This window comes from Calidris pugnax, unplaced genomic scaffold (genome assembly GCF_001431845.1).
Source record: "Calidris pugnax isolate Ruff unplaced genomic scaffold, ASM143184v1 scaffold28, whole genome shotgun sequence".
Lineage (NCBI taxonomy): Eukaryota > Metazoa > Chordata > Aves > Charadriiformes > Scolopacidae > Calidris > Calidris pugnax.
In genome coordinates, this window is record NW_015090842.1 from 20,031,471 (window position 1) to 20,057,237 (window position 25,767).

The 25,767-nt window shown below is 40.5% G+C and overlaps 1 protein-coding gene across 1 annotated transcript; it reads right to left on the reverse strand.

Moving 5' to 3' along the window:
- Positions 1–310: 310 nt before the first annotated feature.
- Positions 311–16,674, reverse strand: LOC106888241 (receptor-interacting serine/threonine-protein kinase 2-like). Its single transcript, XM_014942303.1, has 12 exons — positions 16,590–16,674; positions 14,006–14,171; positions 11,658–11,811; positions 11,302–11,457; positions 11,002–11,150; positions 8,853–8,902; positions 7,599–7,760; positions 6,725–6,810; positions 5,218–5,286; positions 4,235–4,403; positions 2,972–3,124; positions 311–1,694 (listed from the first exon to the last, which is right to left on the reverse strand). Exons 2-12 carry the CDS (start codon positions 14,155–14,157, stop codon positions 1,420–1,422), a joined length of 1,575 nt encoding a protein of 524 aa, XP_014797789.1. The 5' UTR covers positions 14,158–14,171; positions 16,590–16,674; the 3' UTR covers positions 311–1,419.
- Between the last annotated feature and the right edge of the window lie 9,093 nt (positions 16,675–25,767).

Sequence of the window (25,767 nt, forward strand, 5' to 3'; positions counted from 1 at the left end):
AAACTGTTTCTATGTTAAAAACACAATGACAAAAAAATCAGCACAGCCTGCCAGCTGGCACATCTCTCACAGAGGTATGAAGTGTCCAGTAGAACTACTGAATGGAGTCATTTTTGAAAGCTAATAATTAAGTTTCAACAATATTGCCAGTTTCTCTCCTGAAAGTCAGTAAATAATGTCCACAGGTCACAGGTGAATGATTATCTGGTTTACTCTGATTATTTTATGCCTACTAAATAGAAAAACTATTTTCAACACATTCTGATAGACATTGCTTTTAATTGTAAGAATATATTATCTCAAAGCAGTCTTAATGTTTAAAGAATTTATTTTTAAAATAAAAGTATTTATGGTTCCAGCAGCATGGTATTATATGACATAACGAATTTATGATCTCTTAAATGTGCCTAGAAAACACATCACCTCTGTGGTTAAAATTGTAGCCTGTCAGACTACTGAATTCAATAAGCAGTTTGAAACTGTAGAGAGAAGAAATGCAACATAGGGAAACAGAGAAACGTGGTTTTGCATTTGCAATAGTTGTAGATTGTATAACAAATTCTCATGTTAATCCAGTGCCATGAAGCTTGAAGGAATCCCACTGTGCCTTCAGAAAACCAACATCTTATATAACATTATTTTCATTGCAATTAAAATAATCTTACTACTTTTCTTCACAGTTCAACAGAACCACAGTTTCGAAATTATTAGCTTTGCACTTCTTCCTGTCTTAATTTTACACTTTTTTCCATTCAATAAATACTTTAAGCCCCACCTCTCCAAAGTGCTGCTGTTACCGCCCCATTTTCAGAGCATATGACCGTTTGTGAGTGAAAATAAGATTGTTTATATGCATAATGTAGATTTTCCAAGTCTTACTTAAGGCCCTGTTGAAGAAATATTTATTGATTCTGTTAAGCCTTCCACTCTAACAGCTGGGTCAGATATGAGCTCAATGAAAGGCAGAAATTTTTTTTCCTCATCCAGAACCCGGTTGTTTGCTCTTCTTATTTGGAGGGAGTTAGTAACAGCTGTTCTTCCATAGTGTGACCTCCAAAAAGTTACAATCCATTTTCCTCCCTTCTAAAAAAACAAGGAAATAAGGTGTCATCCCACTTGAACTATATTTGCTCTGGCACACACATTGGATTCCTCCCATCTCTGAGGTCCAAATTAGAATTTGTTTTACCAGCCTTGGTAATTTCTGCAGGCAGTGGTTGACTTGACCTTTTAATCCAGCTAGCTTTTTCCACTAAATCCAGCGATGTAGGAAGGATTGACTTCAGTCAATGGGTTATGAGGAATTAATGTGAATCATTGCCATTCCAAATTACCAGTGCTCTGATGCATGTAACAAACTGCAAAAAAGTAAGTCACAACAACAGCCGGTTTACCTTAGAAGGACACTCTGGGCAATGGCTACCTCTTCCATGGACTATATTTGTTCACTGAAAGTAGAGTCACTACAACCTGTGCTGCCCTCTCTCCAAGGCAAAGGGAAGTGTCCAATAAAGCTCGAGCACGGGCAGTCACTGTGGGGTAAGAGGTGATTGTTTCATAATCCGTTCGGGACAACATTTGCTGCGAGCGAAGGACGTCGAGGATGCGGTTGAGACGTCCTTCTGTCATGCAGCTCAGTATGGTCTGTCTCTGGCAGACTAGTATTTGACAGCAGGTTCCTTTGCAACAAGGATCTTGAGTGAAAAGGAAACAAAATGACATAAATTAAGTGCTCTTTTTCTTCCAGAACATGTTGGCAAGCGATAGCACCAACACCAGAAATACAAACTCAGTAAAGGAGTAGGAAGAGTTAGTTTATTTGACTTCTTTGTACAAAACTAGTCCAATGTACTTTCATCTTTTGTTTAAAACTCACGAAGACCAAATTACAGAAAATATGTGTTTCTAAAGATTATTAAGTGCTCAGATTGTGTAAGGGCTAGCATCTGTATCAAACTTTATGCAAAGCAGCTTGGCTTGACATAGATGAGAAAACTTTGTCCTGTATAAAGTGGAAGTGGTAGCTCAGGGTAGTAGAACTGTTTGAAACATGTACTGTGAAACTGGGAACTTGAATATATGTCAAAGCCAAACTAGTAATAAAAGTAATACTCTTGGCAAAATGATGAAGAGCTTTGGGTTCTATCTCTTTTCACAAACTGATTAGACTACTTAGTACTGACATTAGGATTTTTAGTGTACAGTACATGTCATACACCAAGAGAAAATTAATAACCAAAAGCTGTTGTTGCTTTGGAGAACATGCCTCTGTCATTCTGATTTCTGATTGTTGCCAGTAGAGTTCTGTGATGAACTTTTGCTTCATGAACTTCTCCTGGAATCATTTCATCACTCAGAAATAAATTGAAGTGGAGAAGGATGGCCAGCTACATGTGAGAACTGTCATAGGCCAGCTTGTAAAAAGCTAGAAAAAAGAAGCTCACAAAGCATCACCTACAGGCAGAGGCTTCACAGAACAGAAGCTGCCTTTTCTGCCTCTGTTCAGTAGGAGGAACCGAGAGCATGTAAGTAAGGAAATGAATGGTCCCCCTCCCTCCTAGTCACCTGTTTCTGTAATCAATGACTACTTCTGTAGAGGTATAAAATAGACAGGTTAAAATTAAAAAAATAAAGTTTCCAGGCTTAAATAACTAATGTCTTTCACATTCAATGTGTGCTATATTTTCTGTAATTTTATTATGGTCTTTTCAGAACCATTCTCAGCCTGAATATGAGCCTGGAAAAGAACAAGCCAATGTTCTCAGCGGCCAGCTTCTGAGAACACAGGAGTAGCTAAACTCAAGTAGACTCATGAGACATTTGTATCAAGTTTGGAGGAGTTATTGCACTAAATACCTGAAAATATGCATGAAATTTAGAGACACCTGTGTCCCCCAAAGTTTAAACAGTTTAATTACTAAGATCTGGCCAAAGACAATATTGCCACCTCAAACTGGAAAAGGGCTCTTACCTGTCACCGCTTGTTCAAGATGCATAGGTTGTGGTCTGTGCTTAAGAGCCAGCAGTGTGTCCTTATGCTGACTGCTTTCTTTGCCCGCAGTTGAACCAGATAAAGGAATCGTGCAAAAAGAATTTGATTTTCTACTGTCAGAGCTGGAGTGATCTAGAAAAAGTTTAAGATGAGTAAGATAAGATCCCTGAATTGAACAACAACAGAACATACACGTCAGCCACTGCAGAAGACTGCAACTGAAGTGAAAACTAACTTGAGAGCACTTACTTATTACTAGCCATTGTTTAGGCCCCTGTTAATACATCATTATTCCTAGGAAGATTTTGGCATATATTACCACACACATCTGACTTTTTCAAACTGTCCATAAGAATTTCTTTCTGAAGTTATGGAACATTCTATTCTGTCCATAAGTCTGGCAGCTGATGATCAGAACTAGCCTGCTTGGAAATGCAGGTGTTGCTGTGAATTAATTCATTTCCTATAGCTCAACTTTTGTATCCAAAGGCATGAGGAGTACAGAAGGATCTCTTAAGGAAATATGTCACTTCTTAACACAAGTTTAACCACTTTGACAGGACAAATCCACCTCAGAAAGGCGAAGGAAGTTATTTATGTAGGAATGGTGATTACCAGGAATTATTCACATGTTCCTGCAGACACAGGACATGTGGAGACATATTTTTAAAAATATTTCATTTTTTTATTAGCAGATAAAAAAATATAGTTATTCTTAGTGTCACATGGCAATAGAAACTGCAGTAGTGGTTCCCGGGAAGGACTTGTTCTGTCAAAAGCAACAGGCAATATTTGATGCGCAAGGGAAAGGGAGTTGTACATTACAGGTCAGGGTACTAAAAAAATACTAGTTTTTTCCACACAAAGAGGATTTTTAGTCTATACACTTAATGAAAAGATATATTGTGGCATCTCTAGTTTTCTGCAGTGAACTCACTTCAGATCGTACCAGTAGAGGGCACAGCTGTACTCTGAGAAGGGACAATTTTTCTTGGAAAATAACATGTAGATATGGAACAACTGGTAATAGTTATCCTTTTTTTTTTTTTTTTTTTTTTTGGTTGGGAGTTTATGAAAAAAGCACCTCTCCTAAGCTCTCGATGCTCGCTAACCCTGCCCGGCAGCCTGCCAGCTCCAACTGGCCAAAAATATATCACCTTACTTGGCTTGTGGGCATTTAAAACTGGTAATAGTTTTTCTTTTTTTTTTTTTTTTTTTAGGTTAGCTGGAGCTGATAGAGACCTTTCTTTGTTGTTATATTCTGTGGGATAGTATTTGACAGATCTGTCTCAAGAAGATTTTCTCTTCCTGCATTACTTGCACTGCTATCAAGTAGAATAGTTGACAAGCTTGGCACTACGAAAGGAACTTTCTTGCTGATTACATGGTTGGGTTTTGGTGGACAGATGACCTGAAAAAGATCAAAACAGAGAAGAATTATCTTCTTGAAAGCTTGTTCTCTCAAACCTTTTCTAAGCTGTTTTCTTTTGGAATATAAGGAATAAAAATATGATACATGTGTATGTATCACAGCGCAGGGCAGGGAGGGTATGCAGCTGTCGAGCCTACAGACGTACGTAATTCAACTTCAGCTAATCACCTTAGGGTGCTGTGGCAGCACAGGTCCATAGGCTAACTCTCCCATAAGCTTTACTGCAGTCCTAGATCACTGCAGCCCATGCTGCCAGCAGCCATGGCATCGCTAGAACTTGAGCTGTTTAAAGCTGTCTCTGATGCAGGCATGTGAGCTTCAGTTCTGTCTCTGTCTCACAGTATTGGCAGGCCTGCCACAAGTGCCAAAAGTCACTTTGAAAATGGGAGTTCACTGTATTTGGGTGTTTTCACAAAGCAGTTAGCCTTGCTCTAAGCAAATTCTTTTCAAATGCTAGAATTCAGCCTGGGACTTTTTCCAGCCATCATTTTGAAAATACTACCAAGTTTAGATTTTTGCCATGTCACTAGGACCTCTTCAAGGAGAGGTTCAAAGCAACTCTTGATTGGAAGAGGTTGTTTTTGTAGGAGCAACATCAGCATCCAATACTTGGAAGATGGTAAAACAGTAGTTTTGTTGGTTAACTAGATGGAGTTACCCTTGTTAGGGACAAAAAGGGTTAGGAACGTTTTGCCTGGCAGTCTTTTTATTATGCATTGTCAGGGTTGGCAGGGGAAACAAGCAGCTCATGAAGTATTGTCTTAGGACTCTTAAATGCATGTCATGTACTCACCTCTGAATTGCATATGCCTGTCTGCAGTGTGTATGTTTCTGAACCTTTGCATGCGTTAAGTGCTGTCTCCTGCAAAGGAAAGCACAGTAACTCTAGTAAGTATTCATACTGTTTGTTCAATTCAGTTGTCAGGAGCAAGCATATATAAATTATACTGACTACATGTATTAAACTCTCAGGTATCCTGACATATAGTAATATTGAATGGTGCAGAGGAATGTTGCATTGCAACACATGTAAGGAGGCATAGCATCTGACATAACTCTATCACATTGCTGTTTCTTCTTTTTTATTTAATTAATTTATTTTAAAATCCAGTTTTGAATCACACAGGGGAGAGAGAGTGATTTGGCTTGCTATAACATGTTATCCTTTGGGTATCCAAACAGCAGGGCCATTTAGTATGCCAAACTGTCTACAATAAGGATGCGTCGATACTTGTAACTTTTTTCCACGTTGTACAGCAGATTTGTTCAACTATTACTATTTTTTAAATTTATATCTACAGCACTTATGAATCAATCCATTTTCAGGAATCTCCAGTAGCATTTTCAGTCCTTTTGGACATATCAGCAGTTCATTTGTTTGAACAATAAGTAGTGCTCTTTGCTAATTTAGCAAATAGAAAAATAAAACCTTGCTCAACACTAGTAAAAAATACTTATAGTTTAAGTCATTTATGCCACCTATTAAAACACTGAGCAAGTCTGGGTATTAATCCTAGAACATGACTGCAACATGTAGAAATAATCCAGCATGCATTAACAGAAGCCCAGCAATGAAAGAAACAACACAGCATGGGCTGTGCATATCCAGATGGAGTCAGAATACTTGTTCAAGGGCTGAGGCATGTGTTACTAGTTTCCCCACTATGACTATCGAAGTTAACGAGATAGGATATAGCTATATTTGTGGCAGTCAGGTTTGTGCCAGATTTCCCCTGGTGATGTAGACATATATGGAGTTAGCTGTATCCCTCAGCTGTTGGCTGTTCCCCATCCATTCCTGTGGTATCAGAGAACCCTCTTAGACCCTAGAACAAACAGTGTCTTGTGCCTGAAACACATCAATTTAGAAACAGTGAAGTGTACAGAAAGAGTGCTGCAGGAGGTACTAAAGCTGTCCAGGTTTTGGAATAAATATCTTCTTACCAGTTTGTACAGCAAAACTTGGCCTTGGTTCTAGCCCTAATCTGACCTACTTAAGGCTGATATTTGTTTTCACTCACATGGGTTTACCAGGTCTGACTACAGCTGGTGACTAGAAAGAAGCTGTGATATTTTCATAACCACAGGTAACAATTGACATGGTTTCTAGAGAACCCCACCATATCTCTTTTCTACAGTTCCTAAGTGAACCTGACATGCCAAAGGATACTCTCCAGCTCTCTGGCATGTCCAATAAAACAATGAAGATAAAACATTTCCTGGTTCTGGACCACAAAGATTGCAATTGAAAGAATCAGGTGATGTCCTTGTAGGAGAACAAAACGTAATTTTGCACTAACCTTTGCATCCATCAGCTTATAGATTGCACTGGAAATCTCCTCCTTATTTATACCAGTCAAAATTCCATTTAGAAGGTCTACACATTCTGCAGGGGGAATAAAGCATTTCAAATAGCATATTGCATATGAAAGCATATATGTTTAGGCTTCAGTGTATTGCAACTAGCTTTACTGTTACATTGAGTAGTTAGATGAACTACATGAAATTAGTTTAATACAACTTCCACCTCATGCGTTCTCTTGGTTTCCTTTTTGAACTGATTTTAACGAGTGGTGATGGTCAGATTAAAATCACACTTTCTTAAATGTTCATACAGATGTAGTGGACTTACAAAAGGTTTACACATGACTGTATAAATCTATCACAATAAAGCTACATGTAAATCACTTCCTCAGCACTTGCATATTTCAACTTTGAAAATTTGTTCAAAAGTCCTCAATTATCACAATTTCAACATTTCTTGGCTATCTTTTCAGAAAGAGAGGATAAACATAACAGTTCCACTAAAGTAAACAATGATCACACGCTTGGGAACTGGTTATGCATTGGAATCAAGACGGGTTGATATTTGTTGAAATCGTGTCTAGAGCTGACAATATCACTTCCTTTATTTGGATTCACTTTTAAATTATACCAAACACAACACCACCTCTGGTGGGAAGCTTCAATTAGAAAAACCCATCTACAGTGCTCTGATGACATGAAGACGGCTTTGCCTTCCACACCAGTTGTTCTGTCATTGATCTCTAGGGGATCTCCCGAGGTCCCTTCCAACCCCAGAGCATTCATTCTGGGATTTAGTGCTAGAGCCACGGTCCCAGCAAGAGCATCTCCATTACGAGTCCTGCAAAGAAAGCAAACCCTGAGCGTTACCTGCACTGCGTGGTCTGGAATCTGGTTCTTGATGCCAGCACAGCGCAATAAGGTGCAACAGCCTGTTCCTCTCGGGCAAATTGCTCGGTATGAACTTTTCCGAAAGGCCAGGCCGCAAACTGCGGCAGATTCCTGTCAAAACTTCCAGCAGGGTTGTCTCACCTGCAATTTATAGGAAAACATCACTGAAAAAAACATTGAATACCTCAGAACTCTCTTAAAATGATATGCAGCATGTTATTTTGTGTATTTTAAAACAAAGAGTGCTTTTAAAAGCAAAAATAAAAAATAATAGATTAACAGTCTTGTAAACAGACGTGCTACCATTTAACTGTAGCTGCTTATTGCAACGGGCATATCAGAATACAGCACCCTGTCGAGATGTCACAAATGGCTGTCTACATGCATGGTAAACTACATGCACAGATACCTCAGATATACATGTGATTTTTATGGGTATATTTTAAGCACACAGTTTTACATAAAGCCTTACAGCTGCGTTACAGGACTAGAACTCCCAGTGTACAAAAGAACTTGGTGCAGCCACCAGATGTCAGCTCTAAGCAGTGCTCCTCTGCGCAGGGTGTCTAAAGGGCCTCAGCCTCTAAAATACAGGAGTCCTTCTGTTTTGCCGCACAGAAGAGAGCCCATAGCAAAGAACCTTCTCATTGATCTCCACCTCCATGTAAAGGGATCCTTCCCGGACTGTGACAATTACTGTACAACACTTTGCAAACCAAGTTCTTTAAAACGGCTCACACGTTTGTCTAAGGAGGTAAGATTCCCTGCTGCCTGGAGAGAATCCAGCACGAACTGGCATTTCTTGATCAGGCTTTGAAACTCCTGGCAACTTGAAAAATGAGCATGCTGCTCATCCGCTTGCCACCAAAATGGTCTCCGATTTTAAAATTATAGCTGTCAAACATGAAGTCACTATTCTTTCTCACTAAAGGTAGTCAGAAAACCCAGCTAGTAAGAGAGCTCTTCAGCAAGCACAGAGAGGTGACACGAGCTGGGTAAGGAGCTGTGCCCTTCCCCTGCACAAGGATCAGCTTCTTTGGCAACACTGAGGATTCGTTAGGGAATTCTAATCTTTACATCCCATAATGTGGAGCTATGTGCTGTCACAGTATATAAGGCAATGGGACATCTGAAAAGGCAGTGCTGTTTTCATCATAATTTCCCTGGAATAAGAGAATTTGTGAAAAATATTAAGGCCACACAAAGTCTGATATGAACAACACAGATAAATACCTTCAAAAGGTTTCCGTCTGCTTAGGCTCTCCCAACACAGTATTCCAAAACTGGGAAAAAGATGTGGAAAAAAGAATGAAGAGCAAAAGGCCGTTCATTAGTTTGTAATCCATACCTATGTTCTTGTTTCCAAGAGCAAGTTTATTAGTTTAAGAAAAAGGAGTTTTTCAAGACAAATTCTAGCCAAATCTTTCCTAATTTGATGAGGTCCTTTTTCCTGCATTATTAAGTTTCAACTGAGCTGTTCTTATAAAACAATAAATCAGTTAGAATTAAAATTAATTTATAAAAAACCCCAAAACAACAAAACAAAACTCCCTGGGATCAATTAGAATTACATTTCAGGTTAGTACCTGATCTCCATTTGCTCTTGAGAATTTCAGATTTATCATTTTTGTTTTATTCTCAAGTATTTAATAGCAACTGAAAGAGCTGGACTTCTCATCAGGTACTGACAAGCACATCAATTAACCAGCCAAAAACTTGTGTCTGACCCACTGCATGTCTATTTCCTTAAGCAGATTTTGAGGGAGCTCCAAATACGTTTTTACTTTTCTAACATCCTAGGAAGTATTCTAGTGATACCATAGATCTACTCAGGTGGTCTAAGATACAGGTTTTTGATAAAAAGCTCAATCTGCAAAATCAGAGGCAAGGAGGCTGCTGGAAGAGAGAAAGCAGGCACGGGATGAATCAGAAGCAAAGCAACCAAAAGGGGAAGAAGCAGTTCTAGGAAAACCATATCTGCTTACTCATATATATACTGGAAGAGGGGAGATTTAGATTAGATACTAGAAAGAAATTCTTTGCTGTGAGGGTGGTGAGAGCCTGGAAGAGGTTGCCCAGAGAAGCTGTGGCTGCCCCATCCCTGGAGGGGTTCAAGGCCAGGCTGGATGGGGCTTGGAGCAACCTGGTCTGGTGGGAGGTGTCCCTGCCCAGGGCAGGGGGGTGGGAGTGGATGATCTTTGAGGTCCCTTCCAACCCAAACCATTCTATGATTCTATGATTATATGATATATCTCGCTGTAATGCTGAATACAATGTTTAAAATCTGCCTTCTGCCTTATTTCCACATAAAATCTGAAAGTGCTGTTACTGAAATACCCTCTAGGAAAGTACTAAAGTACATGCAAGTTACACGTGCAGGTATCTCCTATGACACATACTTTTGTTTTCTCTGTTGCACCACTGCCTGGACATGCACCCAGTCACAACTGAGCCTCTAAAATTAACAAGGAATGACATGTTGGAAGATCAATGATGCCGCTTGAACATGATCCTCCACTCTTCCTGTGCAAAAATCTTGTGTTTGTGAACAGCATCAGATTAGTGACATCATTTACAGGTCCCAAGCTGTATGCATTGACTCATCTTGGAGCCTGCCTCTGTGACAAGAAAGCAGGAGTTTAAGTTTGTTGGCTCCATAAAAGCTCTGAGAGCAGAAGTGTGGTCATGCTTAAGGTATTTATAATGTTAGTCCCCAGGCTCTGTGTGCCAGTTGTAAAGACAAGTGTCCATACAGACAAGAACGGCCGTTTGAGGTTCTCTCATTTATGGCAGCAACTATGAAGTGTGTTGCGTATCCAAAAGGGACATGTGGTAGTAGGTAATTTTCCTCTTTTGTATAAATCACCTTAGTTAAAAAGTATGACTGCTTGAGAGGCTCAGTAAGTTTTTCCAGCAGAGATTCGATAGGATCTTAATAGGACACGGTTGAGAGAAAGGTCTTATTTTTACCTGGGCCTTATCTAGGCATCGACAGTTCTTCCTGAAACTAAAGCCAACAACAGTTCACATTTAGAAACTATGTGAATTGTAGTTACTAGGTTTCTAAATGTATATGAAAAAGTTTGGGCACCTGTTCCACTTCTTAAACATTTCAGTCCATTGTATAAATATGATGAACTATGAAATATGACGATAAATATGAACTTTGAGAACAGTTCTTAACCTTGGTATATTATTCACCAAATATGGTGAATTTCAAGTTGAATTCACTGTGATAATTGGCCTCCTGTGCCATACTATCCTACTGCATTATGTAGATCTGGCATTTTTACTGTGGCATCTTTGAAAAATTAGTATTTTGGCAGCATTGCACAATGTAGCAAGGACTAGGTATGGCCTGCCCCTTAGAAATCCCATTCACCTGTAAATATCACCTTCCTGGGAAGGAAGGCCTCCTTCAAGTATTTCAGGAGGGAGGTACACTAAATCCTGGCAGTTTCTCAGGTTGCAGTTTTGCAGGTCTGCCCTCAGGTGCTGTTTCCTCCAGTTGGTTAGACCATAATCTGATATCTACAGAGATGGGAGGAAAAAGTAAATTTTAGTAACAGTACTTCAAGACTTGGTGTTAAGTGTTGACTATTAGGATAAATATATGTAACAATAGGACTTAAAGTAAAAACACTGGAGTTTACATTAATAGGCTTGAAGTAGAAGCTCCCACCTTGGCTCTGAACTGTGTATCCAAAAGCACGTTGGAAGGTCTCAGGCTGCAGTGGCAGACAGCTGGCTGGAGGCTGTGAAGGTAGCGCAGACCTTCAGCCACATCCCTCAGGGTCCTTATGAGTAAGGGAAATGGAAGTTCTGGGTACAGCTGATGCTGAGTAAGATAAAATATGGGGTTTGGTAGTGTGAAATGGTTACTATTCATATTTTCATTTGACAATAAACAGAATTACAATGTAGAAAGTAAGGAACAGATTGACTGTGACTACTGTCCATAATTTACATGCTGATTGCTCTCTTTTGGCTGACCTTGTAATTACTTTTGTCACATAAAAAATGACTTCCTTTTTGTACCTGATGGATGAGTGAGTGGAGGGATCCATTGTTCATCCATTCAGTCACTATCCCCACAAGTCCGTGGTACTGGTAAATCCCAAGAGAAGGCAGGAGATGTTCAGACTCGCAGCGCCTGATGTTTGCTATATCCTGAAGTAGTAGCTTCCACTCCCTGTAAAAAAAAAAAAAAATAGCGAGGGTTAGAGGCAGATTAGACTGAAGGGAATTCCAACTAGAGATGAGATAGTGTAGGATATGGAAATGTCAGATAACCATATGGTTGAAAACAAGCTAATATAATCCTACCAATAAAACCAAGATTATATCATCTTCCAAACAATTCTAAGAAAATGAAGCACTATACACCCTTAGGTAGTGTAGTTTTCTAATATAACATGAAAGACCTCTGGAATCTTTAATATGAAATAAGACAACCGCTTAAAGCAGGGAAAAATCAAGGTTTTTTCCCCTTACTGTCCCCAGGAACTTGTATCCTTTTGCTGTTAGAGAGATCCACATTTACAAGGAAATTATGATCTTCCATGCTTATCTAATGGGAACATGTTACATAAATGATATATGATCTAGCATGTCATAGCATTATATAAAAGTGAAGCCAAATTGGTATTTGATGTAAGCAGTACCACCCCAGTGACTTTGCCAAATGCAATTCAAGCTCAGCAGCAGTTGGATTGTAGACCTGGATCCAAATAGAGTATATTAAAGAGCTTTGCTTTGATCATCATCAGAAGAATAAATTTTTGCTGCCTAAGGACTTCAACAGTTACTTCTTCATGCAGAGGAATCACTGAACCATCAATTCAATGGTGTGCTTTCATGGAAATAACTGAACTTCTGCTACAGGTTCAATTTTTGTTAATTTTATGTTTGATTATCTTTATCCTGTGGTAGTTGTGAGCTGAAAATTCACTGAAATTAATTCAAAATTCCAGTGATTTCAACAGACCTGAAGCTCATTCTCATTATTTTAACCAGTCTTTACATGAAGGCTTCAGTTTCTCACGTTTGCTGTGTTGGTTCACAAGCCCATAAACGAATCACTGCAACTAATTCACAGCCCCACCTGTTTTAACACTTATTTCTACAAACGAAATATTTATCATCAGCACACGATGAAACATTTGGCAGCCCAGTAAAACACAGGTTATTCTTCCAGCTTTCCTAAACACTGTGCAGTGTAGCAAAGAGATCAGACTGGTAGAAAGAGAGGGAAAAGCAAAGCAGTGGCTTTAGTTTTAGGGAGCAAGTTTGAGTGAAAAGATGCCAAATCAGGATAGCAAGTTAAATTCAAAGCAAAGTAAAGTGTTGATTTCTGTAACTTTATTTTATTTTGGGGTATATTTGATTTAAATAAACTTTTTTCTTTAAACAAGCTACCAAACAAGTAACATTTGTTCAGATTACAAAACTGCTGGACTTCTACTGTCTAAAACAAGCCATCCTCCCCCCCAGCCACAAAAAAAAATTAACCTTAAATTTTTACTGTTGCCAAATTCTGGCAGCATTGGGTTCTTGAAGTATCACTGACAATTTAAAGTGTCAACTTAAAAATATTGATATGAAATATTATTTTTTCCTCCTCTGCCTTTAAAATGAACAAATTAAGTACTATCTATTTGAGTAGGACACTTTTGTATTTTACTTTTAACAAAAGCCAACTGAGTAGCAGCATTCTCCGCTAACAAAGGTAACTAGTCCATAGATATGCATCAGACACTCCTTTTTTGATAAACAGGTCAGTGCATTCCCTTAAATGCTTTGGTGTTACAGAATCATAGAATGATTAGAGTTGGAAGGGACCTCAAAGACCTCAAAGAGTCTTGCTTCATCTGAAGTAGCTTGTGGCTATTCCTGGAAACGGCTTTTGTTGAACACTGGAATGTTGTGGTCAGTAGGCTGATGCCCATCAGTTACTGCTCATTTCTCTTTATAATTAGGACAGGTACACAACTGTAACCCTCATCATTATCCCTCTCTCCTCCCATTTTGTTACTCCCTCACCTGTACATTCTATTCTAGATGAATTCAACTGAGATCTGTTCAGAGACCTCCAGAACCATGTAATACCACAGCATGACATAGCATCCGTATTACTGATCAGGGTTTGTAGACATTATTACAGTAGAGATAATTAATGACTTCAGGATTGAGCTCTTCTTTATAATAATTTGTAAAAACCATGAAGCTTGTTTCTCAGCATAGCTGCCTCTTGGCTAGTTGGGATTTGTTTAATGGCATGTGTTTAGGGATCAGAGGAACCTGAGGATGCCACGATTCATTCTGGTGCCATTGCTGCAGGTCCGTGCTGCCACCCGCATGGTTAGTTGGCCAAATAAGACACGTACCTCTCTGTAGTGTCCTGGCTGGTCAGCAGCTTCACCGAGATGTGAGTGTTCCAAGAAACATGAAAGGCTTTGAGTGCAAAGCCTGAGCCTGCCCTGGGCAAGGTAAAGCTCTCCAAATCTTCTTGAGCTACTACAGGTAATGATTTGGCCATTTCTTGATGGCTGGCTTGGGGGAAAAATGGCAGAAAAGAAAAAAAGTTTTGAGGACTGCTTTTTGTCACTAGTACCAAAGCATAGTGAAGTTGCACCACCCCTTACTTCCCAAATAACTATTGCCCTAATCCAACAGGCTTCCATTTACCACTCTGTGTCAGACTTTCCTTATAAAGATAGGAAAAACTCTAATTGCAAAGGAGTGTCTGGACCATAATTTGCCATCTGAGACTGCAAAGTGCTAATTAATTGCTCATTATTATTTCCATCTGATGACTTTGAAATATGGGGCCATTATTTCTAATACAAAGTGTGATTTTAAGGTGATATTGACAGGTGATATTTTAAGGTGATATAGACAGAAATAGTTTCCCTGCTTCTCATGATAAAAGGCCATAACTCATGCAAGTCTGTTCTGCACCATTCTTGCATCACTTTAATACAACATCACATGTCAATGCAAAAGCAAGATAAAGGACAAATTTCTTGCTGCTGTGAGCTGGCAGAACTCTGCTAAGTGGAGCTGTGTCTTTATAGAAGTTGCTAATTTGGCCAATACTCTGTCCATACTGTAACATCTGAATGTTGCAGACACATTACACGGCAATGCACGTGGATTAGAGGTAACCTCTGCAAAGCATCACTGTGTTACTACGCGAGTAATGTTTTTTATTACATCTGTGAAGCTCCATTAGACTACAGAATAACCAAAAGTCAGCAGTGAAAGAGGAAAATGAGCAGGCAAAGAAAACAGATGGGATAAAACCATTGGTAAGGATTACTGCGAGATCAGCGGTCAGTGAGTCAGAAGAACTCAAACTGGAATACTCCCTTTCAGAGCCCAGTAGACCAGGGCTAGAGAAGAAAAACACGAGGGAACTAAAGTCACAGGGCCAAAAATTTGAAGTAACCAGTAGGGACTGTGGAGTGAGAATTGTGTCCCTCTAGGAGGTGGGCTCTACAAAAAGAGATCCTGAGATGCAGAAACCTGAAAGTCTTCTGACTAAGCAGATCACTTGTTCTCCATGAGTTAAATAGAAACTGAAACCTGAAGATAAATTAGGCTGTCCTTGTGGCTGGACTGCTTCTAGTTCATGACCAATTTATTTCTGGTTAATCTTAGCATCTGAGCTGTGCCATGCAGACATGTTCCCAGTAACAGAGGGGTACTAAACTCAGTTTTGCTTCTAACCACAATCAAAATGCAAATAAAAGGTCAGCAGCTGATTGACCAGTTCAGCTTCAATGGTATTTGATTTTAATAGGAAAGCATAATTGAATTTTTTGGTTTTGTTAGATTTTTGTAGTTTGAAAGCAATAGCTGCCTTAGGAGCTGTCATGATTTAGGCTCACTTAGAGTTTCTTTAAGGAATAAATCCAATGTGGTATGAGGCTGACAGAAAAGTTAAGAGTTTCATAAAATTTAAAGAGAATGTTCTGAATGAAGATAAGTTTCCAAATGGATTATTTATTCTTTAAAGTTGCAAAGACAGACCACACAGATCTACAAATCCTAAATTTAAAGGAGGTAATCAGAAGGCTGGCAGGAGCAAAATTATGTATCATTTTTATTATATATTACAATAAATAATAATTTAAATAGCCAAAATATAATTTACTCAGCTCCAAACATAGTACAAGGAATATAGGAACTAAACAATCCCTGAAAGTGTCTGTTTCTACTTTAAATTGAATCAAGCAAAGCTGTAACAGTTTTTTTAAAATACTTGCTAACTGGCTACTTTGATAAAAATAAAAACTAGCCATCAGCTCCTATTTTGTATTTGCAAAATCTAATTTAACTAGAGATTTTCTAAAAAACAAAACAAAAAAATCACAAACCAAACAAGAGAACCCCCACTATTGTGCCTGTGTCTGAGCTTGTACATCTGTTTCCACACCTAGATTTAGAGTGATTTGATGATCTCCAAAAGAGTTTAACCCTAAAATGAGAGATCTTTTATCTATGCAGGGTGCTACCCAGATTCCTAAAATAGTTGGAGGGGCTACTCATGGAATATGGGACTATCAGGGTGTTACAAATAACAAAGTCTATCTCTACTCCCTAGAATTGCAGTTTTGATACCAAAGCCATTTTCAGTGGTTTCAGTTTTGATACCAAAGCCATTTTCAGTGGCATCATCAGACCACAAACCCAGTATTTCTTATTGATCTTCGCAACAAAGGGTTTTGTCTTATTTTTCAGTAAGACACTAGAAGTCTCAGGCTACCTGGTCATCTTCCCCTAGTGGGGAGGCAGCTGTAGGAGGGAAGCTGCTATAACACTGCTTATTTCAAGTTTCCAATTGTAAATGTAATTATTAAAAAGCAATTCCTAGCAAAGATGTTTTCCTTAGTATGAGAGAAACTCTACAGGATGTTAATATTCGGGTATCTCAGTAAAAGAAATCAGAAACAAAAATCAACTTACCCCTGGAAATACGGGCATAAAAACTACGGAACAATGGAGTGAAACTGCTGCAGATACCAACTGCATTCAAACCCAGCTGGGCGCTCCTGCGTGACTCAGCTGTGGTGTTCATCTCGCCTTTTATTGGCTGCCTGCAAACATCTAACATTTCCTGGCCAGATAGACAAGCTGTAACTCTTTAGTGGCTGCAGACGGGTTTTCACAGGCTGATTTGTTAACTGTAATTAGTGAGAGCGATTATAGAAAAAGAGGTTGGATAGCTGCTTTTTCCACAATGAGGAATGCCAAGAGGGAAAGCTATATAGCAGTGGAAAAAAACATATTGGATACAGCTCAGATACGGAAGCGTGTCGAGCTGCATGCAGATTGTACAGCTGATGCTTATCTATGCAGTAGACCAAGCCAACAGCAAAAGTACAAAATCCCCTTAAACTTGGTAAGTCAAGTTGATCTTAAAACAGGAAAAAAATACTGGTTTTCTAGTTAGAGGGTAGGTAAGCATAGGGGTAACATAAGATTGCAAAGAAGTAAGGATCAACCGGCTCTCGAGTAGCCCTGCTGAAAAGGATGTGTGGTTTACGGTAGAAGTTGGTGAGCCAGCAGTGTGCTCTTAGCACAGGTGGGGAAAATGGCACACTGGGCTACACTAGAAACACAGTCAGCAAAGTCAGAGAAGTCACAGAGTCAGAATCACAGAATGCTATGGGGTTGGAAGGGATCTCTGGAGGTCATCTAGTCCAACCCCCTGCCAAAGCAGGGTCACCCAGAGCAGGTTGCACGGGAATGTGTCCAGGCGGGTTTGAACGTCTCCAGAGAAGGAGACTCCACCACCTCCCTGGGCAGCCTCTGCCAGGGCTCTGCCACCCTCACAGCAATGAAGAATTTCCTGTGTTCCAGTTTGTGGCCCTTGCCCCTTGTCGTGTTGCTGGGCACCACTGAAAAGAGTCTGACCCCATCCTCTTGACACCCCCCTTTAGATATTGATCAGCATTGATGAGATCCCCTCTCAGTCTGCTCCAGGCTAAACAGACCTAGGTCTCTCAGCTTTTCCTTGTCAGAGAGATGCTCCAGACCCCTGATCATCTTTGTAGCCCCTGCTGGACTCCCTCCAGTAGTTCCTTGTATTTCTTGAACTGGGGAGCCCAGCACTGGGTACGGTACTCCAGATGTAGCCTCACTAGGGCAGGGTAGAGGGGGAGGACAACCTCCCTTGGCCTGCTGGTGATGAACTTTTTAATGCACCCCAGGATACCATTTGCCTTCTTTTTCCTTGTCAGAGAGATGCTCCAGACCCCTGATCATCTTTGTAGCCCCTGCTGGACTCCCTCCAGTAGTTCCTTGTATTTCTTGAACTGGGGAGCCCAGCACTGGGTACGGTACTCCAGATGTAGCCTCACTAGGGCAGGGTAGAGGGGGAGGACAACCTCCCTTGGCCTGCTGGTGATGAACTTTTTAATGCACCCCAGGATACCATTTGCCTTCTTGGCCAGAAGAGCACATTGCTGGCTCCCTGGTCCACTAGAACTCCCAGGTCCTTCTCTACAGAGCTGCTCTCCAGCAGGCCAACCACTAACCTGTGAATGGTTAGGGACACCAGCCCCTACTGGTGCATAGGGCTATTCCTCCCTAGGTTCAGGACCATACTCTTGCCGTTGTTGAACTTTGTTAGGTTCCTCTACACCCAAATCTGTAGCCTGTCCAGGTCTCGCTGGATGACAGCACAGCCTTCTGGTGTGTCAGCCACCCCTCCCAGCTGTGTATCATCAGCAAACTTACTGAGGGCACATTCTGTCCCCTCATCCAGGTCATTGATGAATATATTGAAGAGGACTGGACCCAGTACTGACCCCTGGGGAACACCACTTGTTAACAATCTCCAACTGCACCCTTGCTGCTGATTACAGCCCTCTGAGCAATGTCTTTCAGCCAGTTCTTAATGCACCCCACTGTTCACTCATCTAACTCGCACTTCCTAAGCTCACCTGTGAGGATGTTATGTGAGACTGTGTCAAAAGCCTTGCTCAAGTCAAGGTAGACAACATCCACTGCTCTCCCCTCATCCACCCAGCCAGTCATGCCATTATAGAAGGCTATCAGATTGGTCAAGCGTGGTTTCCTCTTGGAGAATACATGTTGACCACTCCTGATAACCTTCTTTTCCTCCATATGCTTAGAGATGACATCCAGAACGAGCTGTTCCATCACCTTTCCAGGGATGGAGGTGAGGCTGACTGGCCTGTAGTTTCCCAGGTCCTCCTTCTCGCCCTTTTTGAAGGATGGAGTGACACTGGCTTTCCTCCAGTCCTCAGGCACCTCTCCTGTTCTCCATGGCCTTTCAAAGATGACGGAGACTGGCTTAGCAATAACATCCAACAGCTCCCTCTGCACTTGTGGGTGCATCCCATCAGGGCCCATGGATTTGCGGGTGTCAGGTTTGCCTAAGTGATCCCTGAGTCCATCCTCCTCAACTAAGGGAAAGTCTCCTTCTCTAGACTTTTTCCTCTTGCCTCCAGGGTCTGCGATTCCTGGGGGCCAAATATAGCAGTGAAGACTGAAGCAAAGGCGGCGTTCAGTCACTCTGCCTTCTCTGCATCCTCCATCACCAGGGCACCTCCTCAATCAGCAGTGGGCCCACATTTTCCCTAGTCTTCCTTTGCTACTGGAGTACTTGAAAATGCCCTTCTTGTTGTCCTTGACATCCCTTGCCAGATTTAATTCCAAGTGGGCCCTAGCCTTCCTCATTGCATCCCTGCATACCCTAACAGTGTTCCTATATTCCTCCCAAGTGGCCGGTCCCTTTTTCCACATTCTGTAAACTTCCTTCTTCTATTTGAGTTTTTGCAGAAGCTCCTTTCTCACCCATGCAGGTCTTCTACCTCCTTTGCTTGATTTCTTACTCATAGGGCTGCATTGATCCTGGTGCATTTAGAGGAAGTGGTGCTTGAATATTACCCAGCTCTCTTGGACCGCCATAGCGTCTAGAGCCTTAACCCTCTAGATTCCTCCAAGCAGCTCTTTGAAGTTAGCTCTCCTGAAGTCCAGGGTTGTAATACTACTTATAGCCGTGCCTCTTCCTCATAGGATCCGCAGAGCCAAATTCTTCTCTATAGTAGCAGGTAACAACCAGTGGCATAGGCAGGTTTCCCTACTTCAAAGGTTCAAGCCAGATACTAGATTTTTATTATTTCTTTTTTTTTTTTTTTTCCAGTTGGGTAATGCAGTACTGGAATGGGCTGCCCAAGTGCAGAATCTCCATCCTTTAAGGTTTTCTAGACTCAGCTAGGCAAAGCCGTGGGTGACCTAATCCAGCACTACTGATAGTCTTGCTTTAGGCAGGAGACTGGGCTAGAAAATGCTGAAAGTCCAGAATATCTTTGATTTTGTGAGAACTCTGTAAGGCCTAATTGTATTCCTGCTAGGCCCCTGGCATACACATTCCTACTGCAGGTTGGTGGGACTGCTAGGTGCAGGGTGGAGTCATTTCAGTTGATGACATTTATTCAGACTTCCCACTACATGGAAACTGTCTTTATTTATAGAGTCTGACTTTAAAAAACTGTCAGTCAATGAGATTCGTCCACAGACTTTTGTTGGTTTTGGATCAAATCCCAACCCCCCCAGCAGGGAGGGGGCAAGTTACCTAATGCTCTGGTGATGACGGGAAAGTCCCCTATGTCTAAAAATCATGTGGCTAGGGCTCTGTGGCCTGAGAGGAAGGACACTGCTAGTCGGGAGTGGGGAGCATGCCTCCTTGTACAATGTGTTATTTCCTGACAGCCGGAGCCATCTCACCAGCATCAGCTTTCTCTGCCCAGCACACCCCTCCAGAAGTGAAATTAGTATGAGGGAGCTGTAGTAACAAAGCTAAAATAGGCAGGCTGTAATGGTCCTGAAGAAGGCTGGAATTCATTTGTGTCCGTAGTCTACACTTCCATAAAAAGTACATTAAAAATGTTTTCCCCTGTGTAAGGTATTAGCCTCTCAGGCTCAGACTGTACTGCAGCAGTTTCACAGCTGTTAAAAATCCTTATGACTAATTGAAGAAACTTCTTAGGGGAAGCTTTGTGGACAGTTTGAAGGACTTAATTTTGCAGAAATTCTTTGACACTTAAAATAGTCTTAGGTACTTCTGTATTTTTAGAATATCATGTGCTGGGGAAGCAGAGCACTAGAACAATCCTGCATTTGTTAACTCCTTTTGATTATTGTTTTCAGCTTTAAAAAAACTCAGTATAAAACTATAACGTTTAATTTTAATCTGTATTTGGAGAAACCAGAAACATACAGGCCAATTTGCAGTGCAGGTCTGAACTAATTAATCATAATTATTACTGAACATGTTTATTTAAAAGAATCAGTTATTATTTTACCTACACATATTATATTCTCACATAATATGAAAGCTTATAAATAATGGGCAAGGAAAAAACCTTTGTCAGCTCACATGAGGGCTGTCTTGTGCAGTAATTAGACAAAATTAAGAAAACTAGTGTTCAGTTTGACTGTACATTGTTGGGGTTTAGGGTTTTTTTTGTTGGGTTTTTGTTGGTTTTTTTTTTAATTATGGAAAATATTTGGGATAAAACCATCTAGCAAGAAATAATGGGTAAACCAGACATTGGATCTTTCTGATCCCCTATGCATAGGATTCACTCATTGCCGTACAGATACCTAAATACATAGATAGTGGAGAAACACAGACAACCTTTGCCAAAAGCAGTAGCTGCTTGATGCCTGGAGACCATGAGCTATCATCAAGGGCGGGGAGAGACTGAGATCCAACAGAAGTACCAGTGAGGGCACTTCTGACCATATGCAAGGGAAACAACAGTGAAAATGGAAGGTAACTTGAAGAATGATTAAGATGACCATTATGTGAGTGAGTGCAGGATTCCTGGTGGAGTTACACATAGCAGACAGCGTCTGACTGTAGCTGCAGGAAAAATTCGGAGACAGTACATTATTTCTCATATGTACATTTTTTCATGCTAAATGACAGCTCAAGTCGTTCAGAAGAGCCACAGATCTCAAAAAATCCAAAGACCACTTTTTATTTCATTCAGAAGACAAACAAAACTCTGAGCCTCTGAGTGTCAAAGAACAGTAAAAAACCACCATATTTCAACTTCTCAAAGTGTTCAAAGAAGGTCTTTTAAAGCCTAACCACAGCAATGCAAGAAAAACTAGAACATCTCATCTGCTTTTTCAATCCAAAATTGTTTTTGTGGCTTAGACAGTATAAATGGAACACAAACATGTTCTCAACATCCTGAAAGTAGGAGTAACAGCAATGCCGAAAAGATAAGACAGTTTAAGACATGAGTGGTTTATAGGTCTCCCCCTCACAACAGTCACACAGAGTTAACCCAGTTACAATCAACCTTAAAACAAAATGGTAGCTTTGCAAGAAGCAGCATTAAAGGACCACAGCATAAGACAAAGCATTAATAGAGCGAGTATGCGCAATAAGAGAATGACACAGTACCAGAAGATGGAAGCATTAAGATGACCCAAATACCAAAGCCTCTGATGCATGTTCAGTAAATACTACACTTTGATATTTCAGAAGAGTTCCCATCATCATTCCTCAATCCGGTTATTCCAGTTGAGCATCTGTACAGGATAACTTCTGGCAAAGAGGGAGGTTCCAAGGTGCCATTTCTTTGGCACTTTGTGGATTTCAGGACGTCTTGCAAGAAATGAATATTAAAATGTTGTTAGGCTTCAAATTGGTGTGATTCAAATGCTCTGTATTTCATCTTTATAAGACCTAAGCTATAGTGCATGCGTGTAGCCAATGATAAAATCATCTTGCTCTAGAAGACAGAACTCCAGACAGGCACTGGACTTGCCCACTGTAATGGGATACTTCAAGATACAAAATTGTGGTTTCCATTTCATGAATTTGCAGTTGAACTAAGCCTTTTTTGTTGTTGTTGTCTGAAAAATTTGTTTCCTTTAACATGCCTACTGTGCTATTTTGGAAAATAATTGTAACATTCACCTGGTCATTAATGAGATGACTAAACAAGAGCATCACAGCTGCTGGCCTTAGTCAGTTTCTGTCAAATGAGCAGTGCCAAGCACCTCTGCTGATTAAATTGTACCATAGAAATTTATTAATTATTTTCCCAACTGTTTTAAATAGTGGAATCTTAAACAGGTATCACAAAACTCATAATTCATGTAAATGTGAACAACAAGATGAAGAACTCCTGGACTGCAGAGAGCTCAGGGTATCATACCTCATCTTGTTAAATGGTTTGTAAGAATTGCCCTCATCCACATCCCAAGTGTTTGTGATCTGTTTTGGAGCATGATATACTAAACAGTATTAAGACAGGGTGGAGAAATGCTAAACCTCCAGGTCCATCAATTATGTCCCTGCAGATAAATAGTTCCAGTAAGGTAATGGTGAAATGGCAGAGGTCTAGATTGTGTGACCTTGCTATGTAGATAATATAAGCAGGCTTTCAAAGCCTTTACACATATCAAGCAAAACTCAAGCTCTTCTAGGCAAAAGAACGTAGTGAGCACTCCCTCCTTGCTCCCCCAAGGATACCTGGTCCAAGAGAGAGAAAGTACAGCCATATTCATCAAATCCCCCAAAGAAGCCCATCCTGTAGAAGAGCACAGCACTAACAACTTTACCACCCCATGCCTGCCTCCTCAGTTTTCCACTGGAAAGTGGGCAATTTTTTTAGTTGGCTTGATCCTAAGTGTTGTGGTATCTCTACCTGACAATTCTGCAATATGAAAGGATGCAAGTGAGTGCAAATAATCAACAAGGAATTTTTTAAAAGAAACTCTAATATAAACATTTTTCCATTGTGGGCTGATTTGGATTGGTTTGAGATTTTTTTGTTCGTTTTTTCAAAGTTGCAACAACATGTACATTAAAGGCATCTGAAAGATACAGATTGCTACTCACTTCCATTTAAGTGTTGGTGTAATCAATTTTGCTGGTAGCCCGCTTGCACTTAGTGACATGGAGAAACAATTCTGAATTGCTACAGTAAACATTAGTGGACTTTCATCTAGGAAAACACCCTGCTTAGGTTAAAACTGTGCACTGCTAAAATTATTTTCTATTGCTTTCACAGTCTTTGAATTTGATCATTAACACACTAAACTGGAATTACGTCCAACACTGCTGGAGGTGAGTACTTCCTCCTCTTCTGTGGAAAGTAGCCAACTAAAACAAACGACATAAAAAAGGAGAATTTACCTTGGTTTCCCAGCAGTCTTGACAACCACAAGTTCATTGCCCTTTGCAGATCAAAGAAGCCTTTGTCAACCTGCAAAATTTTAGCTGGGCCACAATCCATGAATTGCATGGGTGATATGAAAAGATAGCAACTACAAGAAAAATTATAAAGAAGAAAGCAGGTCTTTTTATACCAAAAAAATCTACTTATGGAACTTCAATCCTGTTTAAAATTTATTAATGATATAGTTTTAGCAAATCTTGCAGTTATCAAGGGCCTAAGTAAAAGTTTCAGCTTTCATTTAGCAGCTGCCAAATCAAACCCTCTGAAATTCTATTCACTACAAACCCAAGAGTTTGGAAGACAACTGAAAAGAACACAATGACGGTTTTTATTACAGTCTCACTGAAAACATATTAGTTTGAGAGGCTGAGTTTTTGAATGTTTGAGATGGCAACATTGTGTATGAACTTCTCAAAGGAGGCTAAACATTGCAATCTGGCTTTTGCTTAGCACTTTCTTCCAGTAAATTATTAATTACTTTACCCCAATGAGATCACTCTCGTTTCTCCTGTGAAAGTGATGAGAGAACAGGGACACGCGGTGAGAGACACATGTAGGCAGCGTCCAAACAAGCTGGAGAGCCTAAATGCTGTCCTCAGTACAGTGTTGCCTGCTCAGCTATCTTGCTAGCTTTTTTGGAACCCAGCATTTCATCTGTAGCAAAGACAATTGAGCCAAAAATATTGTCACATGGTTTAAATGGACTGATATTCCGACTTTTTAACTTCTCAATTATCTAACTAGCCATTTTAATATAGGCAAATGAACTTAACTGAAGACTAAACTGTTCTAATAATATCGCCTTAAGTACTTTTTGGCCTTTTGCTTTTTAAAGCTGAAAATAGCAGTGTCTCATGAGAGAAAAGAGGCTGTATGGGCTGGACTTTGACTGTGTTCTTTCCAGGAAGTAGCAACAAAAAAAATGACCTGTTGCAAATTCCCCGTTTGCACTGTGAGAGACAGAAAACCACGAAGGCTTATCCAAGTCCTGAGGTTAGGTATACACCCACTTCCTCTTGGCTTCAGCAGTACAGGAAAGCAGGCAGCAAAACAGACAGCTGCATGGAAAACATTAAACAGGAAACATTTAGAGATTGTGCAAGAGAAGCTGATGACCCCTAACGCTGGCAGGTTTAGGGAAAAGCCATGGTCTTTCCAGATTACGTATATGCCAGATGTAGGCTCAGGTTCATACTTGTGGGAAGCAGCTGGCATTAAGTATATTTCTGGAAAATATGTTCCTCTTAAAGTAAAATACAACACCAAATTTAGCAACTCTCTGGATTAATAGGCAATGGTTGTGCTGTCACTCAGAAACAACTAAACAGGATGAAGGAACGAGCAAACAGGAGTCCCATACCATAAAGTTCAAAGGGAAATGCCAAGTTCCACACCTGGGAGAAATAACCCCAGGAACCAGTACGTGCTGGGGGCCAACCAGCTGGAAAGCAGCTCTGCAGGAGAGAACTTTGGGGTCCTTAGTAGATAAGCAACTGAATGTGAGCCAGCAATGTGCCTTTGTGGCACAAGGAAAACAAGCATCCTGAGCTGCATTAGGAAGAATGTTGCCAGTAGGTCAAGAGAGCCTTGTTCAGCACTGGAGAGACCACATCTGAAGCTGCATCCCCGGTTCTGGGCTTCACAGTACAAGAAAGATATGGACATACTAGCGTGACTCTAGTGAAGAGTCGGGAAGATCACAGAGTCATAGAATGGTTAGAGTTGGAAGGGACCTTAAAGATCATCGAGTTCCAACCCCCTGCCCCAGGCTGGAACACCTCCCACTAGAGCAGGTTGCCCAAAGCCCCATCCAGCCTGGCCTTGAACCCCTCCAGGGATGGGGCAGTCACAGCTTCTCTGGGCAACCTGGGCCAGGCTCTCACCACCCTCACAGCAAAGAAGTTCTC

Excerpts from the sequence above, each read along its gene's own strand:
- LOC106888241 (XM_014942303.1), bottom strand. The coding sequence starts at position 14,157 with ATGGCCAAATCATTACCTGTAGTAGCTCAAGAAGATTTGGAGAGCTTT. Across the intron at positions 7,761-8,852 it reads CAGACGGAAACCTTTTGAAG|GTGAGACAACCCTGCTGGAA; the intron begins GTATTTATCTGT and ends TATAAATTGCAG. Across the intron at positions 4,404-5,217 it reads CAGGCATATGCAATTCAGAG|GTCATCTGTCCACCAAAACC; the intron begins GTGAGTACATGA and ends GATCTTTTTCAG.